Here is a 20,009-nt window from a genome sequence, read left to right on the forward strand (position 1 = left end):
CGGTAGTGAAATGGGACTAAATAGTCGCTGTTTTCGTAGTGAACAGCAGCAAAACAGCACAGAGTAGTAGCGAAACAGCTCCAAAACAGTAGTAGACCTCGCCAAAACCTGCAGTAAACTTCAACACCAAAACTTTAGCAAAAATAACACCGAACAGCAGCCAAATAACACCGAACAGCAGTGGAATAGCGCTCAAACAGAGGCGAAACAGTCCTGAATCAATGAACAAAAAACTGGACTGCATAGCAGAATAAACGGACTATATAACTGCTGTTTTGGACGCCAAATAGCACAGAAACCGGGGCTGATCAGCGGCGGCAAAGCAGAACTGATCGATGAAGATTAATGTCGACCGGTTTTGTTCAAGGCTTTGTTAAATTAATTGACTGTCAAGCGCCGACCCCAAGAATATGTGGATATGCTGGTGGGATTATGAGGTGCCTGCAAAGGAAATAATAAGCCAACAAAAGAAGAATGAGAGCCGGTGATGATGTGATGAAGGATCCCTTCTTTGTCCTTTTCCTCTCTCTCATCGCACAGGAACCAAACACCAATGGCACCTCTCGATTTGCTTTGCAGGACCTGGAAGATACGCAGCCACAAGGAACTCCACTAGCCAGTCCTCTCTCTCTCTCTCCTTCCTCTTGCGCCTCACCCTTTGAATCTCACGTATACTCTGAGTTTTATAGCCGTGTATTCAATTGTCTGGCCTCCTCTGAACCCTAAGCTTAATGTGGTATTTATAGACTAGGGTCACCTAATCCTAGTTGAAGTAGGATTCCTTAATGACCATTAGATTAAAAATTATGATCTTCAAGAGTCCCATCTCATTAAAACTCCTCAATAATTTCCACCACAAGAGGAATTGTCATGGGCTAGCTCAATTTCTCGCTCTTGCGGCCTTAACTGTACAATCCCGGGCTCAAATTGGGCTTTAATTAATTAAATGAATAATTAATTAAGAGCCTTTAACATTTAAATGAGCATGAATTGGCTGAATTAAATCTGACAATAATTTCAAGCCTTCTTAGAATTTTCGGCAATCTCCCCATGCTTAGCCAAATTTTCCATGTGATACTTAGTCCGTCTGCTTGTCAATTTAAACTCAATTACTTTCTCTGGCCTAAATACAATGATACGCATGATTGACGAAAAGTAAATATGCAATGCATGAGAAATTTATTTTTGGTGAGAACTATGACTAGTTCTCATTTTATGCTTGAAATGAATGATTTTAGGAAAATCAAAATTTAGGTGTCAACAACTATCCTGATATTGAAAGGCAGAACTTCTGAATTGCATGTAAGTTCTTTTGTCCCCTGCTAAGATAAATACATCTGTTTGGCGTGTGCTTTGCTTGTGAATGCGAATTGGTTCCATGTGCTCCAGCCATATTTCTGACCAGCGGTTCAATACTAGAATTGACATTTGAAACATCCTGTGATTTCTGGATTTGTAGCCGATCTGCGAATGCCTTCCAATGCATATCAACTTATTTTTGGCAAAGAATTCCCTGTAGCTTCTGAAATCAGTCAAAGTGCATGCCATGTTTTTTAAGTTTGATTAATTTCACTAAGAATTTCCTTTTCAAGACTAATTTACCTTTTGATAGGTAAAGAGGAGATTCCTCTTTCTTGTTATTTCTACTGGTCAAGTATATCAGCTGTTTGATTGGGTTGCATTGTTTGACCTTTGTTGATGCAATATTTTAGAGAAGTTGTAAATTCAACTCTGCCCCTTGAGATATCAATCTGATTCAGTGTGTTGAATTTACTGTTTCGTGAGGATGATGTGGTCTTAATGAAATACTATGCAACAGACAATTAACTCTTTTACAGTAAACAATTTATGCCAAAGGAATTTGTTTCTGAGGCAAGGGCTGAGTATTTTCTTACAAATTGAGCTGCCTGTAACAACCTATGCATGTGGGTTTGTCATAGCTGCGGCCTCCTTATCATCATCTTCATCATCGGATCTCGTATTAGGTTTTTTTGTTTAATTGCATCTTACTCCCTATGCTTGACAAGGACACTGTGTCAATATCCTTAGGTCTTGAGATTTTCGTTTTGTTGACACTGCTGCTGCTACTACTACTACAATTTTCAGGGACAGAGTCTGGGAACTGATTCAATCTCTGATATGCTTAAAGATGCAGTAAAAATAATGTGGGAGCGCTTCTTATCCTGTGGGTGAGAGCGAGAATGTAAATGAATCTCATGGTGATTGTGTGAGTTCGTCTTGTGAGAATGTATGTAAGGGCTCAAAAACATGGGCCTCATTCTCTTTTCTCGCCTTGTGGGCCTCTAGCAGTTTGCTTGAAAATGAGATCTTTTTAATTATAGTGATTTGGTGAGCTACAGCATCTTATGAATGGACAATTATGTGTGTCCTGGTATAAACCGTATAATGCATGTTGATGCTCGGCAGACATTTCACCTGCTCTGATGCTGTAAATGTGATGTTTAAAGTACCATGTGATATATTCTGATCAAGGGAAAACTAATACAGCGTTGACATTAAATCAGCGACTAGGGGTGAAGTTTTCATCATTTTCATTTTTCCTCGATACATCGGTGTAAACCTAATCATGCACATTTGGTGTTTCACTGCCTTGAAAACCTGGATAATTCTAGAAGGTAAGGTCATGATCAGGCAAATTTCGTAATACTCACAGACCCATTTCCCCATGTCAAATGAAAGGACAACACACGTGACGTGCTTTTAGCCAAATCAAATAGAGGACACATGTGGATTAAAGACCAACCTGTATCTTCTGTTGCTCTTGGAGACGACGTGCAAATGATCTCCGGTAGCATGTTCTGGACGTGTGATACATTATTGTCTTCTCAATTCTTTATCTAGCAGGATGCCCTGGTATGGCTGGAGGCAACTTGGATTTTCAGAGAATATGAAGGAGTTAAGGTTGAGAACTTGTTATTCAGTCTGTGTAGATCGTGATTTTGTCCATATGGATCTTATGTTCCTTTGTGTTGACAGCTCATGCAGGTACTGTGGACATTCCTGATGGTGCAGCACTTCAGATGTTTCTGCTTCTTTCCGTGCCTCGTATTGGACTTGATACGCCAACAGCGAGGGGCAGTTTCATATAGGCATGGTCTAAGGTTGTGGGAAATTGACATATGCAGTCAGCAATATCCGAGGAAAGGTATGGTCCAGATGCTATGATGTTCCTCAGAGTAATTTTAATGCAAACTTGATTGATGGCATCTTTTCCTGCAGTTTTCTCACCTATGGTTTCCTTTGCTGAGCATGCATACTCCCGTGGCCTGTAACCTGTTTTGCATGGTTTAAGTCGTGCCCGCCACTCGCAGACCTCTTGCTTACAAGTAGACCCCCCCACTCTCTCTCTCGATCTCGATCTCGTTCTGCATGACTTCTATCGTGCTCTTCACAAATCTTTTGTTTTAATGTCACTAGCTCATGGAGTGCAAGTTGGTTAAAGAGATAGAACGCAGTGTGTGAGTTCAGTAAAAGGTAGAGGTTCAAATGTTTGACGGAAAATGCTGAGCACTGGAAATGGACATCGGTGTCGCCGGTTTACGCGCGGTGGGAAAAAGCGATGATCTAAACGTAAGAGTTGTAATGATCCGATCAGATCTATGTGAGCCAAATCCCCAAAGTGGAGGAAGCGGTTGGTAACTGTTTAGGAGTAAGCTTCTAAATGGTAGCAATTTGAATACTTTCTTTGGGAGCTTGATCCTTCTTTTTCTATTGTTTTTTTCCGTATCGATTAAGTGTATTAAATTCAATCGCTTGGTCAAGATGTTTGTCTACGCCAAATTGGTCCAGAAATTGCAATCGAAGACTAATTTAGGGACCAAATCTGACAAAAGAAAGTTGGGGAAAATTATAAGGAATGTCTTAAACTTATTGGCCGTTCGTATGATTTAATCATAAATCTTTTAGTTGTGTCAGTTTAGTCTTAAATATTTTGATAATTTGTTAATGTAGTCACTTCATTCAATTTCGATTGAAAATTGTTGATGTGGACGTTGGCTGATCGTGAACAATTTATTTATTTATTTTTATCTTTTAACTTTTTTTTTTGTTTTTGACATTTTTCGTTTTTTTTTCTTCTTCTTATTTGATGAGATGAGGGCACTTGAGATCCTTATTAAAAATAAGGTTCGCTCGAGGCTCTTATTTAAGAAAATGAGTATAGTTCAGACTGTTATTTGGAATTTTTTTTTCAATAAACAATCAAATAGATCAATTATAATTCTCTTTGTCTTTCATTCTGCTGATTATTACTATATGTGGTTCATATAGAGGAAGGGGAGGGGAGAAAATTTCGAAAGAAAATTACGAAACCATTAGGATGTTTGTTTAGTGAAGAATCAGCAAATTGCAAATTAATTCTCATACTGGTAGTCATTTCTATAGTTTAATTTAATGAGTCAATAAAAGATAATTTTATTATTAACACCAATCTATGAATAGCCATCTTTATTGTTAATGCGATTATATTCCTATCATATCACTCGTTTTCGTACATAATATAAAGGGAAAATTCCAATTAAGGGCCTCAAGTGCCTTCATTCTTTCAAATAAGGGTCCGAAGTGCACGTCGTTTCAAATAAGGGCTCGAAATGCCTTATTTGTTTCAAAGAAGGGCCTGGTTTTTGTCTTTTTCTCTGTTTTTGCAATTTTATCTTTCTTTTTCTGCTTTCCTTTTCATTTTTTCCTTTCCCTTTTTCTTGTTCTTTTTCTTTTTCCCCTCCCCTCCCCTCCCCTCCCCGTCCCCAGCCACGGTTCACCATTGATGTCTGCTTCCCTCTCTCGCTCTCTCTAGTCGTCCACACTCTCTCTCTCCAGTGTGATCTCTTGCAAGTCTCTGTCTCTTCGTTTTCACCTATTTGAGATTCAAAGAAAACCAGCAAAGAAGGAGAGAGAGAGAGCGAGAGAGAGAGAGAGAGAAAAGCAGACACGCCGGCTGTCGCTCCTGAAGAAGTTCTTCCCGTCGGTGTACAGGAAGAAGATGGCGGACGCGATGACCAACCAGTACTGCAAGTACGACAGCCAGACGCTGACCATGTTCACGTCATCGTTGAGAGTAAGAATATTTGGAGGAAACAGAAACTTGTGACTGCGGTTGTTGTCGTTTTTGACCTCAGTCACGTCCGGAGGTCAGACGTCAATGGTGGACCGTCTCCTTCATCCAGATGCTCAAGGCCCTCATGCCCGTCGCCGTCCACCCCATCGGCATCTTGCTTAAGAGAGAGACCTTCAAGTCCCAGACCATACTGAACATGATGTCGATCTCGCTCAGCATAGCCGCCTACAGTGAGGCCAATTCGACGCCTGGGGCGTGACCCTCCAGCTCGGCGCCATCGCCTTCGAGGCCACGAGGTTGGTCCTGATCCAGATCCTACTCACCTCCAAGGGGATTCAGCTTAACCCCATCACATCGCTATACTACGTTGCGCTATGCTGCTTCGTCTTCCTGCTCGTGCCGTGGGTCTTCATGGAGCACCTGGTGCTTGTCAAGTCCTTGAGCTTCCGGCCCGACCTCTTGGTCTTCGGGACCAACTCGCTCTGCGCGTCGCGCTCAACCTGGCAGTATCCTACTCGTTGGGAAGACCTCGGCGCTGACGATGAACGTGGTGGGCGTGGTGAAGGACTAGCTGCTGATCGCCTTCTCGTGGTCGGTGATCAATGACACGGTGACGCCGGTGAACCTGTTCGAGTACGGGCTCGCGTCGCGTACTACAACCACTCGAAGCTGCAGGCGCTCAAGGCGAAGGAGGCACAGAAGAAGGTGGCGGTGCAGGCGGGCAAGGGGGAGGTCGGGAGGTTGCTGGAGCAGAGGGAAGGAGACGGGTCGGTGGGAGAGAAGAGGGACTCTCAAGCCTAAGGATGACTGAGTCCTTGAACATTCGATGACCGAGAAGGAGAAATCAGGAAATCGGCCAAACGAAGAACAAAAATGGAGAGAATTTTAAGTGTACCCAGCAGAAAGACTAATCCAATGCAGAGTATGCAAATGCATTCTTGCAATTTCTTGCTCCGCTTCACATGCCGGTTATGTTGGAGATCAGGAGAGAGAGAGTGTGGGGACGAGTAGAGAGAGGAAGAGAGAGAAGCAGACGTCAATGGTGGACAGTTGCTGGGGGAGGGGAGGGGAGGGGAGGGGAAAAAGAAAAAAAAAAGGGAAAGAAAAAAATGAAAAAGCAAAGGAAAGAAGAAAAAGAAAGATAAAATTGCAAAAAAGAGAAAAAGACAAAAATCAAGCCCCTTCTTTGATACAAATAAAGGACTCCGGGCCCTTATTTGCAACAAAATTCACTTCGGACTCCTATTTGAAAAAATCAGGGCACTTGAGACCCTTAATTGGAATTTTTCCTAATATAAATGATGAAGGTTAGAGTTTTTTCTAAATTGTTGATTTTTTGCGAAATGGATAAAGGTGAATTTCTTTTTCCCCTCTCACAAAAATTTAATTTTTCGTTTCTTTAGTCACTCAGAAACAGTCATCTCTCTCTCTTCGCAAAAGCATTTCCTTCCTCCGGAAGGTCCTTCAACAAAGCTCCTTCAATGGGGTCCACTCACTTATATCCCGAAGCAAATTGCTTTTACGAGAGAGAAGACGAAGCGCGCTGATGTTCAGCTTCTCCATTCTATATATAAACCACCAGCGATCATGGCCACCCCAACCTGTGTCGGGAAAGGAGCGAAGAACAGTGCTCAACTGACTGAACCCTCTCCGGTACGTCTGTCGATGCGCTCTTTCATGTGAATTTACGAAATTGCTCTCGTTTAGTTTTGTTGTGCTCTTGTATTAGATGAGAGAATGCCTGTGAGTGATATCATCTGAAACTCTGCTTGTTTAGCTGTGTATCATAAATTGGTTGACGCGGTTCTTTTAGTCCAGTTCCTGGTCTGTGGGTCTAGGGCGATCAACAGTCACCTGCCATTGTTATTCTCTGAAGTTTCTTAAGAGAAACTGTGGGCATGTTTTTTCTTTGACTGCAGTTTTCAGTTTCGTGTTTGCTGCAACTATCATGGCCTACGTTCCTCCGCATAAGCGACCTTCGAAGGAGAGCGTTAGCCCGTCCCCTGTTCCCGCGTCGCTTTCACAACAGTTCAAGAAAGGTTTAAGCTTTAGGTCGCCTGAAACTAACGTTTATCAGAGTGGGAAGATCGTCTATGAAAACACGGCGATATATAGATGGTTGGCTGTTGGTTTGGACGCTGATGGAGATCACCTTCCTTCTGGCGTCTTTCTCAAGCCGCCATTGGATGGATATCAGGGGAGAAACTGCTAGCCTTAGGCAAAAGTCGTATGGTTAATGGTAAGTGATTGTTCCTTTAAAATGTGATCCTATGTGCTCTATATATCTTAAGATGTGGATTCATGTTGACTTTAATGGCATTCTTGGCTTCTCAGAAGAAGGTGAAGCGGGTCAGGACCAAAGGAAGAAACCTTGGGAACGTATAGCCGAAACTGTGATGCAAGATTTAGTCTCTTCATTCGAAGTTGTGAGGAGTGAGATTAAGCGTCCGGGCTTGGAACAAATAAAACCAATGCTGGTTGCTAGATTCGGGAAAATTTTTTTTCGTGGGTAAGTTGCATGAATTAATTTCGGTGAATCATTAGCTACTGCTTCTTTATGTAACACTTGACTTTAGTTCATTAACTGAGGTCCACACGAACCTAAATGTGGTTAGGACAGAGTTCAGCATTTGGCAATGCTTTGGATACCCAAAGGAAATTAACTGCCAGCTTTGCTTGTGTATTATTAAATTTCAGTGCAAAGTGCTTTTTGGCTTTCCCACTAAAATTCAAATTATTGCACATGAAGTCTATCCGGACATGCTCTTAGCAAGGCAAATTGAATTTTTGAGAGTCTCACTATTCTTCTGCGTGATCATGAGTATCTCAAACTTCAGAGCACCTTGCTCGTTGTATCTGTTTAAAATCTTGCTCCCCATTGCAAATACCATGCAAGCTAGGCTTTGCTGCTCATAAAGCACAATTATCAAGGAGCTTAAACGTGAACTCCTTATAATGATTATTTTCTGTGTACTTTGATGATATTTGGATGACAGGATAGACACATAAGCTTAACATTATCTTGGGTGCAGGACTCCTCCATTTCCGGAGGAAGCTTGTGGAGATATTGTTACAGAGACTTCATTGAAACAGCTGACAAGATTATTTTACAGAAACCTTCCTTCCTCTTTTGTGGAAGATGTGACTCCGAGAATTATCAAAGAGATTGGCCTTAGTTTTGAAGATGAGAAGGACATATATCATGTCCTGGTGCTTTAAGTCTCTAGTTTCTTCTTTTTTCACTTCTTTTGTGTTTCATATCCATTTCCATATTGACATGTCAGTTGCATCCATCTTCCTGTGTTGCAGTTATCTGACAAGTCCAGGCCAGATGTGACCATCCTCTGCAAATGTAGTGTCATTAAGGCAGATCTGAGACTCAAACCCTATAAGGCATATTCCTGCTTCTGACCACATTAATGAGAACTTATGCTAAATATTACCCTGCTTGTTTCATACTAAAGGCATTATTGTTGCTTTAGATAAAAGCAAAATCGTGCATCACGCTAGTTCTGTGGAGTTATATATGTACTGTTCCTTTTCCTAAATGATCGGGTTTTTGTTGTTCATATAGGCATTGACAACCGCAGATTTTGGTTGCAGGTCGAATTACATCCGGTGCGACGCCTGGTAGTTGATGTATCGTGCCTCAATAAAGATCTGGATATGAGGTTGATGTTGTTCAACAAGAGAATCTTGACGGCTATTAGTGTAAGTAATTGAAGCGAAACTTCACTTTGTTGAAGGCACTTTACTAGGCCCTTTTTCTTTTTTCAGGCTTAAGCAAAAACAGAACGTAATATTGTTCTTTCCCGCCAAAATAAAAACATCGTTCAGATTTCAAAAAATTATGATAAAACTGTTTTGGATTTGAAAAAGGTTCAAGCATGTGAGTACCAAAAATTAGATCAAGTGAAAAGCTGTTATCTTAGACGATTTTCGACCTTAACTTTATTTCCCTGGGCAATCCAATTTTTTGGCACATCGCCAGTCTTCTTAATCAAAATTAGATCAAGCAAAAATTGTTCATGTGTTGCAGGAAAATGAAAAGAACAGCATTAGTGATTTGATTACTTCTGCAGTTTTAGATTCTAATGTTAAGTGGGGTTTAAGATGGCCTATGGGGAAGGCATCTTTTGGAGATAGATATGGCGTTGTTGGAATGCGGCATACAATCACTAAGACTTATAAGAACTCATCCATGAGGCTGAAAGCAAGACATGCTGACCGATTCGAGTTTGGGATTCCCCATGGAGAAGTTACTGAAGAAGTCGAACTATATTTCAAGGGAATAATTTCTGAATTGCACGTAAGTTCTTTGGATTCCTGTTAAGATTACTATAGTCTTATTGCACGTACTTTGCTTGTGAATGCGAATTGGTTCCCTGTGCTCCAGCCATAGGTCTAAGTTTAACCATTGGCTAAAAGCTAGAATCAACAATTGAAGCATCCTGTATCTTAGCTAATTTGTGAGAGCATTGAATGCAAAATGCATAGAATTTCCGGCAGCTAATGAAACCTGATATAGTGCATTTAATGTTTTGAAGTTTGAATTTTCTGTTTTCCCTAGAACTTCCTTAACAAGACAAATTATCTTTTGACAGGTAAAGAGTTGATTCGTAATTCCTTCTTTTTTATTTTTTATTTTTTTATTTTACTGATGAAGTATTTTGGCTGTTAGATAGGGTTGCATTCTTTCACCTTGTTGATACAAAATTTAAGAGTTGTATAAAGTCCATTGTCCGTCGAGATATCAATTTGATTAAGTGTGTTGATGTACTGTTTCATGAGGATCATGTGCTCTCATTGAAATCCTATGTTTTTATGCAACTTACAATTAGCTCTTTTTACATTAAATAATTTATGTCAAGGGATTTTGTTTGTGAGACAGCCTGAGTATTTTCTTACAAATTGAGTTGCCTGTAACAACTTCTACATGTGAGTCTGTCATACTTGATGGCCTCCTTCTCGTCATCTTCTTCATCAGATCTTGTATCAGGTCTTGTGTTTTCGGATTTTCATTTTGTTGACACTGCTGCTGCTGCTGCTGCTCTACTACTACAACAATTTTCAGGGACAGAGTCTGGGAACTGATTCAATCTCTGATATGGTTAAAGATGCCGTAAAGATGATGTGGGAGCACTTCTTATCTTGTGGAAATCCGGTCGTTTGAATCAGCCTTTCTGTTTCTCAGTATGTGCGTGAGAGAGAGATAATGTAAATGGAAGTCATGGTGATTGTGTGTGTTTTGGGAGAAAACACGGATTCCTAACCGAGAATGTACCACTCTCTTTTATGCCGATCGCTCTGGCTTTATGTATCCTCTGGCCATTTGCTTAAAAATGAAATCTTCTTGTTAATTAAAGAGATTACACGAGCTACTGCATCTTGTGAATGTACAATTATGCGAATCTCCATATAATGTATTTTGATGCTTAGTAGATGTTTTCATCAGCTGTGATACTGCAAATGTGATGTTTAGAGTGCAATGTCTCATATTTCAAGAGAACATAAGTACTGTATTGTGTTTTGTGGAAAACGCTCACTGTATTGAATTTGCGACCACTACCAGTGGTGAAGTTTTCTTCGTTCTCAGTTTTCCCCCCTGATACGTCAATGCGATCATGCACATTCGGTGTTTCAATACCTTGAAAACTCGGATAATTTAGAAGGTAAGTTCCTAATCATGTGAATATGGTAATACTCATAGCGCCTTGTCCCATGTCGAACAATCGAACAACACAGACTTTAGCCAAATCAAGTAGAGTGCAAATGTGGAAGAAAGACCAGCCTGAATCTTCCATTGCTTATGAAGAAGACACGCAAAAGATCTCTCTGTTTACATTTCCTGGACATTTGATGCATCATGTCTTCTCAATTCTTAATCTAGCTGGATGCCCAGGTATTGCTGGAGGCAACTTGGATTTTTGGAAAATACTAGGGCGTTAGGTTGAGAACTTGTTATTCTGTTTCCGTAGCTCATAATGTCGTACACCCTGATTTCACGTTCCTTTGTGTCGACGGCTCATGCAGTAACTGTGGACATTCCTGCTGGTGCAGCAATTCAGATGCTTCTGATTATTTCCGAGCCTCATATGTACTTGGTATGCCAACAGCGAGCGGCGGTTTGATATGCATTTGGCAATCTCCAAGGAAAGGCATTGTCCAGATCCTATGATGCCATCTAATGCCCTTAACTTTTGCTCTCTCTTTCATCTGCTCGAGTAGTTCTGATACAAACATGATTGATGGCATGTTTTCCAGCAATCATCTTGTTGAAATTCTATCTCAAGTTTGAGTACGTAAACAAAACTCAACATGAGGTTTATTAAAGGAAAATCTGAAATCAATCGAAACTGAATATACGAAAGTTAATTTCCACGTTGAAGTCGGCCATGTTAATCAATAGGGAAAATCAAAAAGGAAAGTCAGAATCTAGACTTCGTTTGAAATATTCAAAAATGAACTTCTGTTTTGAAGTTGATGAAGAAAACACAGAGAAAAAAGAAAGTCCAAGTTGGGCGGTTCTCCTTCTCCAATTCAATCAATTGAAAATCGAGAGATTTGATGGAAAGAATTTTGATTTATGGAAGATGCATATTGAGGATTATTTGTATGAGAGGAATATGCACTTATCCCTGTTTGAAAAGAAACCAGAGTCGAAGAAGGAAGCTAAGTGACAATTGCTGTATAGACAAGTGGGTATTATTCAAATTGATGTTGGCTTGTAACAATCGCATTTAACAATGTGAAGGAAAAATCACTGAGGCTCCGTTTGTTTCACGGAAAATATTTTTTCAAAAAACATTTTCCCCAATATCTAGTGTTTGGGGGGTGGAAAATGAGCAGTCAACGGAAAATATTTTCCGGTCAACAAAAAAACTTCTAAAACCAAGGAAAATTATTTCCTCATTTTGGGAGGAGGAAAACATTTTCCACACTTTTCATTCCTCCTCTCTTTCAACTATTTTTTCTTTTTATTTTTTTTCTTTCTTTTCATTTTTATTTATTTTTTCAAAATTCGAAAATTTTATTTTTTATTTTTGGGATGAGATTTATTTTAAATTTTCTTTACTTTTTTCCTTTTTTTTTTTTTTTTTTTTTCTTTATTTTTTTAGTATCCTTTCTTCGCCGATCGCCGGCCTTGGCCGCAGCCGGTGGGCGGCCAGGTGAGGCGGGCTTCACCGGCCTCGAGCAAGGCCGGGCGAGCTGTCGTTGACCTCGATCGAGGCCGGGCCCGCCGCCGCCGCCCCCGATAAAGGCCCGGCGAGGCCGGATGAATTGTCGCCGGTCTCGGGCGAGCCCAAGCCGGCGGTTGTCGGCCTTGCACGAGGCTAAGCGTTGCTTGTGGCCGGTCGCCGGTTGTCGTCGGGGCCGGCGACGGGTAGAAAACTGTAATTGAAAAAAGAGAAAAACAATAAAAAGAAAAAAAGAAAAGAGGAAGGAGAAAAAAGGAAAAAAAGATAAATAATTAAAAATATTAAAATTAGATTTTAAAAAATAAAAAATGGAAAACAATAAATTATTAAATGAAGTGCATGGAGGAAAATTAAATCCGATTTCCCATCCCAAACAACAGAAAATATTTTCCCGATCTTTTTCATATTTCAACCAAACACCGGAAAATATAGTCATTTTCTTGGAAATTGACTTCTTGGAAAATATTTTCTAGAAACGACTCATTTTCCGTGAAACAAACGGAGCTTGAGTGTTTGATGAAGGCCCTGTTAGACATGTACAAGAAGTTCTTTGCGATCAATAAGGTCTACTTGATACGATATTTGCTTAACTTAAAGATGAGCAAAAGTGTGTTGGTTGCTAATCATATCAATGAATTCGGTGTGATTGTTCATTAATTAAGTTCAGTTGAGATTGGCTTTGAAGATGAGGTATGTGCATTGGTTCTATTATCCTCGTTACTTGATAGTTGAAATGCTATTGTTACCATCTTTAGTAATTCCTTTGGATCAACTATTGTAACATTGGGTGGGGTTCACAATTTGAGAGTGGCAAATTTCATTGTGGAGACGTCGGATACATCTGTTCAAGACTTTGAATTGTGCCATATATGTTTCGGCACATTAGTGATAGAAGTCCGAAGGGTCTAAGTGAAAGGAATATAATGTGTGGTTATATTGCTAATAAACAGAATGTATGCATGTGTTGTGACTAAGGTAAATAGTGAAAAGTGCTGTTCAATATGACTGTTAGAGAAATTATAGAGAGTGCAGAGTTAAGTCACTTGTATGTTCTTTGGTTGTCACGATTTCCCTCGAGAAATAGTGTTAGATTTATGCTAATAGTTGTGGATGGCTACTCGAGGAAAACTTGGGTGTTTGTAATGAAGCACAAGCATATGCGGACAGAAAGTAGTATGGATACCTATTTAGTGATGTTCAACAAATTCTGCTTGAAGGAAGACATGGTGAGACACCGCACTAGTGTAGTTAACTACAACATGTTGCAGAGTTGATGAGCAGAATATTATTACAGAACGTCCGTAAAATACTCTCTTGCCGGTATGACTAAAAGATTCGTAGCGGATGCGATTAGTATGACGAGCTACCCGATGAATAAATCCCCATGGATTGCTGAGTTTGACAAGATGCGTATTTGATCTCTTGATAGATATGGATGTAGTATTATTTTTTTTTTATCTGTATTAAAGGAGTTTGTGTCTAAAAATTATTGTAGCGCAGTTAAAGGTACGAGTGAAGTTGGTCTTTTGATGTGGTACATAGAATGGCGAAATTCAAGCATAGCTTGGCCTTGAAAGATGTATGTAGGGGTTGAACCCATGTGGGACTATGAGAGAGTAGTAGTGAAGTTTAGTTATGGCAAAGCAATTGTGACTTGGCTCAAACATTGAGCCAATGTGGAGATTGTTGAAATTATGTCTCCAATTTGCGCCCTTGAAGGAAACCCAACTCGAGATATTGAAGAAAGTCTGAAATTGATCGAAGCTAAACATGAGAAAGTCAATTTCAATGTTGAAGTCGGCGAAGTTAATTAAAAGGATAAAATAGAAAGTCATAACTTAGACTTTGTTGAAATATTCGAAAATGAAGTCGGCGAAAAGAAAAAGGAAAGTCCAAGTTGGGTGATTCTCCTTCTCCAATTCGGCATATATATATATATAGATGCATATTCGGTTGTGGGAGTTTTTGGGCGCATGTTGATGAACACGTTCAATGGGTGCTTCTTTGTGAAATTACACTAAGAATATATTTTTTGAAGCCGACATAAACCTAGTGGTAAGATTTTGCTTAATTTCTTTGTGATATTAAATGATTAATTCATGAGAAATTGTGGGGCTAAATACCATGTGAGTTATTAAGTGTACTTGGGGTTCGAAAACACCAAGAGTGTTTGAGTGACTCGATCGTAGTAGTAATTTCGGTTATATTGCTTAATCAATAGTGAAATTCTTTGTTACTCTCCTTATGAACGTAAGTCATCTCGATCGAACCAATAAATTTGGTGTCCAATTTATCTTCTTGCTCTATCTAATTTATTGTTCGATTGCTTTCTTTAGCAACATTTCTCATTTATGCTTTTCTTTGTTGAGCATCATACTCTAGGGGGCCAAAACCCGTTTTGCGCTCACCGCTTGCCCTCTTGCTTGTAAGTAAAACGGTCTCTCTCTCTCTCTCTCTCTCTCCTCCTCCTCTCGATTTCCACTACTCTTAGGAGTGAGCAAAGTTCTAGGTTCCATGGTATGGAAGGTAGGTTGTAGATTGCAAAAATCGGGGAACTAGTTGTCACGGGTAGGTTTCGGGTACCATACCTAGAACTTGGAACAAGTGTTAGTGTTTTTCTTAATCTACATTTTCCCGCAATCTTGGGGTGTCCGATGATGAGTGTGTAATCTAGAACCACTCGTCTGAAATTTCATTTTCTATGATATCTATCATTAAGACTTTTACTATATTAACATTTTACATTATTTGTGTTTCTAAATATAAGTTGTGGTTAGTAAATTGCAGTAGCAAATGGTGGTCATTATAGGTGATGATTCACTACAATTATTCAATTAAAATACAAGTACAACTTGAGTAGGCTTTGAAATTGACCCTGGAACCTAATTATGTATGTAGGGTAAATTTCACATTCCCATAATTGAAGAACCTATTCCGGTAAGTAGATTTTAAATTACCCAAGTCAATCTTGAAAATGCGCACCCCAAATTACTTCGATGTTGCACTTCACAAATATTTTGTTTTAGTGTCACTAGTTCAAGAAGTGTAAGTTGGTTAAAGAGATAATTCTCTGTGTCTTTCGTTTCGCCAATTACCACCATATGTGGTTCATTTAGAGGACGGGGAGGAGATAAAATTTCGAGAGAAAATTACGAAACCATTAAGATGTTTGTTTAGTGAAGAATCAGCAAATTGCAAATTAATTCTCATATTTGTAATCGTTTTTTGTCGTTTAATTTAATGAGTTAATAAAAAATAATTTTATTATAAATACCAATCTATGAATAGCCATCTTTACTGATAATTTGAATATATTCCTATCATATCACTCGTTTTTGCACATAACATAACTGATGTCAGTTGTAGTTTTTCAAAATCATTGTTTTTTCGCGGAATAAGTAAATTTGAATTTCTTTTTCTCATCTCAGAAAAATTTATTTTTTCGTTTCTTTAGTCACTCAGAAACAATCATCTCTCTCTCTTCCCAAAAGCATTTCCTTCCTCCGAAAGGCCCCCCAACAAAGCTCCTTCAATGGGGTCCGCTCCCTCATATTCTGCTTGCACAACTTGCTGGAACCGGATCCCAATTTGCTCCCGAAGCAAATTGCTTTTACGAGAGAGAAGACGAAGCGCGCTGATGTTCAGCTTCTCCATTCTATATACAAACCACCGTCGATCATAGCCAACGCAACCTGTGTCGGGAAAGGAGCGAACAGTGCTCAAGTGACTGAACCCTCTCTGGTACGTCTGTCGATGCGCTTTTTCATGTGAATTTACGAAATTGCTCTCGTTTAGTTTTGTTGTGCTCTTGTATTAGATGAGAGAATGCCTGGGAGTGATATCATCTGAAACTCTGCTTGTTTAGCTGTGTATCATAAATTGGTTGAGGCGGTTCTTTTAGTCCAGTTCTTGGTCCGTGGGTTTAGGGCCATCAACATTCAACACTCACCTGCCATTGTTATTCTCTGAAGTTTCTTAAGAGAAACTGTGGGCATGTTTTTTCTTTGACTGCAGTTTTCAGTTTCCTGTTTGCTGCAACTATCATGGCCTACGTTCCTCCGCATAAGCGACCTTCGAAGGAGAGCGTTAGCCCGTCCCCTGTTCCCGCGTCGCTTTCACAACAGTTCAAGAAAGGTTTAAGCTTTAGGTCGCCTGAAAATAATGCTCATCAGAGTGGGAAGATCGCCAATGCAAACACGACAATATATAGATGGTTGACTGTTGGTTTGGACTTTGATGGAGATCACCTTCCTTGTGGCGTCTTTCTCAAGCCGGTCTCGGTTGAGGCCATTGCACCGATATCAGGGGAGAAACTGCTAAGTCTGCTAGCCTTAGGCAAAAGTCGTATGGTTAACGGTAAGTGATTGTTCCTTTAAAATGTGATCCTATCTGCTCTATACATCTTAAGATGTGGATTCATGTTGACTTTAATGGCATTCTTGGCTTCTCAGAAGAAGATGAAACGGGTCAGGACCACTGGAAGAAACCTTGGGAACATATAGCCGAAACTGTGATGCAAGATTTAGTCTCTTCATTCGAAGTTGTGAGGAGTGAGATTAAGGGCCCGAGCTTTGTACGAATAAAACCAATGCTGGTTGCTAGATTCGGGAAAAATCTTTTTCGTGGGTAAGTTGCATGAATTAATTTCGGTGAATCATTAGCTGCTGCTTCTTTATGTAACACTTGACTTGGTTTCATTAACTGAGGTCCACATGAACCTAAACGTGGCTAGGACAGAGTCTAGCATTTAGCAATGCTTTGGATACACAAAGGAAATTAACTGCCGGCTTTGCTTGTGTAGAATTAAATTTCATTACAAAGTATTTTTTGGCTTTCCCACTAAGATTCAAATTATTGCAAGTGAAGTCTATCCGGACACGCTCTTAGTAAGGCAATTTGAATTTTTGAGAGTCTCACTATTCTTCTGTGTGATCATGAATATCTCAAATTTCAAAGCACCTTGCTCATTGTATCTGTTTAAAATCTTGCTCCCCATTGCAAATACCTCGAAAGCTAGGCTATGCTGCTCATAAAGCATAATTATCATGGAGCTTTAACGTTGAACTCCTTATAATGATTATCTTCGGTGTACTTGATGATATTTGGATGACAGGATAGACACATAAGCTTAACATTATCTTTGGGTGCAGGACTCCTCCATTTCCGGTGGAAGCTTGTGGAGATATTGTTACAGAGAATTCATTGAAACAGCGGAAAAAATTATTTTACACAAACCTTCCTTCTTCTTTTGTGGAAGATGTGACTCAGAGAATTATCACAGAGATTGGCCTTAGTTTTGAAGATGAAAAAGATAGATATATTGTCCTGGTGCTTGAACTCTCTAGTTTCTTCTTTTTTCACTTCTTTTGTGTTTCATATGCATTTCCATATTGACAGGTCATTTGCATCCATCTTCCTGTGTTGCAGTTATCTGACAAGTCCAGGCCAGATGTGACCATCACCTGCAAATGTAATGTCATTAAGGCAGATCAGAGACTCGAACTCTATAAGGCAAATTCCTGCTTCTGACCACATAATGAGAACTTATACTAAATATTACACTGCTTGTTTCATACTAAAGGCATTATTGTTGCTTTAGATAAATGTAAAATCGTGCATCACGCTAGTTGCGTGGAGTTATATATGTACTGTTCCTTTTCCTGAATGATCGGGTTTTTGTTGTTCTTATAGGCATTGACAACTGCAAATTTTGGTTGCAGGTCGAATTAAATCCGGTGCGACGCCTGGTAGTTGATGTATCGTGCCTCAATAAAGATCTGGATATGAGGTTGATGTTGTTCAACAAGAGAATCTTGACGGCTATTGATGTAAGTAATTGAAGTGAAGATCCATGTGAAACTTCACTTTGTTGAAGGCACTTTACTGGGGCTTTTTTTTTCATGCTTAAGCAAAAACAGAACGTAATATTGTACTTTCCCACCAAAATAAAAATATCATTCAGATTTCAAAAAATTATGATAAAAGCGTTTTGGATTTGAAAAAGGTTCAAGCATGTGAGTAGCAAAAATTATATCATGTAAAAAGCAAAATTAATGTATCTGAGACGATTTTCGACCTTAACTTTATTTCCCTTGGCAACCAAATTTTTTGGCACATCACCAGTCCTTTTAATGTACTTCAAATTGTTCATGTGTCGCAGGAAAATGCAAAGAACAGCATTAGTGATTTGATTACTTCTGCAGTTTTAGATTCTAATGTTAAGGGGGGTTTAAGATGGCCTCTGGGGAAGGCATCTTCTGGAGATAGATACAGTGTTGTTGGAATGTGGCATACAATCTCTAAGAGATATAAGAACTCATCCATGAAGCTGGAGGCTAGACATGCTGACCGGTTCGAGTTTGGGAATTCCCATGGAGAAGTTACTGAAGAAGTCGAACTATATTTGAAGGGAATAATTTCTGAATTGCACGTAAGTTCTTTGGATTCCTGCTAAGATAACTATAGTCTTGTTGCGCGTACTTTGCTTGTGAATGCGAATTGGTTCCATGTGCTTCAGCCATAGGTCTAAGTCTAACCATTGGCTAAAAGCTAGAATCAACAATTGAAGCATCCTGTATCTTAGCTAGTTTGGGAGAGCCTTGAATGCAAAATGCATAGAATATCCGGCAGCTATTGAAACCTGATATAGTGCATTTAATGTTTTTAAGTTTGAATTTTCTGTTTTCACTGGAACTTCCTTATCAGGACAAATTTATCTTTAGATAAGTAAAGAGTTGATTCGTATTTCCTTCTTCTCGTTGTTTTTTTTTTCCCTTCTTTTTTTTTTTCACTGATAAAGTATTGCAGCTGTTAGATTGTGTTGCATTCTTTCACCTTTGTTGATACAAAATTTAAGAGTTGTAAAGTCCACTGTCCGTCGAGACATCAACTTGATTAAGTGTGTTGATTTACTGTTTCATGGGGATCATGTGCTCTTATCGAAACCCTAAGTTTTTATGCAGCTTACAATTAACTCTTTTTACATAAAGTATTTTACGTCAAGGGATTTTGTTTGCGAGACAAAGGCTGAGCATTGCCTTACAAATTGAGTTGCCTATAACAACTTCTACATGTGGGTATGTCATACTTGATGGCCTCCTTGTCGTCATCTTCTTCATCAGATCTTGTATCAGGTCTTGTGTTTTTTTATTTTCATTTTGTTGACGCTGCTACTACCACTATTACAATTTTCAGGGACAGAGTGTGGGAACTGATTCAATCTCTGATATGCTTAAAGATGCCGTAAAGATGATGTGGGAGCACTTCTTATCTTGTGGATATCCGGTAGTTTGAATCAGCCTTTCTGTTTCTCAGTGTGTGTGTGTGTGAGAGAGAGAGAGAGAGAGAGAGAGAGAGAATGTAAATGAAAGTCATGGTGATTGTGTGTGTTTTGTGAGAAAATACGAATGCCAAACTGAGAATGTACCATTCTCTTTTTAAGCCTTGTGGGTATGAATTTGATAGATCGCTCTGGCTTTATGTATCCTCTGGCCATTTGCTTAAAAATGAAATCTTCTTGTTAATTAAAGAGATTTCACGAGCTACTGCATCTTATTAATGTACAATTATGCGAATCTCGATATTATGTATTTTGATGCATACTAGATATTTTCATCAGCTGTGATACTATAAATGTGAAGTTTAGAGTGCAATTTGACATATTTCAAGTGAACACAAGTAATGTATTGTGTATTGTGGAAAATATTGACTGTATTGAATTTGTGACCACTACCAGT

At 39.3% G+C, this 20,009-nt stretch overlaps 4 protein-coding genes and 1 pseudogene across 5 annotated transcripts in view; all 5 read left to right on the top strand.

Annotated features, from left to right (window-relative positions):
* Positions 1-2,352, top strand: part of LOC115734255 — a 55,801-nt gene extending 53,449 nt beyond the window's left edge. For both annotated transcript variants that reach the window (XM_048280546.1, XM_048280548.1), the window contains one exon: positions 2,185-2,352. The gene's annotated coding sequence lies outside the window, so the exon portion shown is untranslated. The remainder of the gene's footprint in view (positions 1-2,184) is intronic.
* The window catches only part of LOC125315459 (putative disease resistance protein At3g14460), a 707,586-nt gene that overhangs the window by 605,462 nt on the left and 82,115 nt on the right, over positions 1-20,009 (top strand). The gene's annotated exons all lie outside the window — the stretch shown is intronic.
* On the top strand, positions 5,000-6,018 carry LOC125315537 (annotated as a pseudogene).
* Positions 7,366-10,247, top strand: LOC115732202. The gene is made up of 6 exons (XM_048280730.1): positions 7,366-7,583; positions 8,107-8,284; positions 8,384-8,467; positions 8,678-8,785; positions 9,114-9,383; positions 10,149-10,247. Exons 1-6 carry the CDS (start codon positions 7,366-7,368, stop codon positions 10,245-10,247), a joined length of 957 nt encoding a protein of 318 aa, XP_048136687.1.
* LOC115734257 lies at positions 16,305-19,736 on the top strand. The gene is made up of 7 exons (XM_030664954.2): positions 16,305-16,629; positions 16,725-16,899; positions 17,424-17,601; positions 17,701-17,784; positions 17,994-18,101; positions 18,434-18,703; positions 19,468-19,736. Exons 1-7 carry the CDS (start codon positions 16,317-16,319, stop codon positions 19,564-19,566), a joined length of 1,227 nt encoding a protein of 408 aa, XP_030520814.1. The 5' UTR covers positions 16,305-16,316; the 3' UTR covers positions 19,567-19,736.

The sequence above is a fragment of the Rhodamnia argentea genome, chromosome 6, assembly GCF_020921035.1.
Source record: "Rhodamnia argentea isolate NSW1041297 chromosome 6, ASM2092103v1, whole genome shotgun sequence".
NCBI lineage: Eukaryota > Viridiplantae > Streptophyta > Magnoliopsida > Myrtales > Myrtaceae > Rhodamnia > Rhodamnia argentea.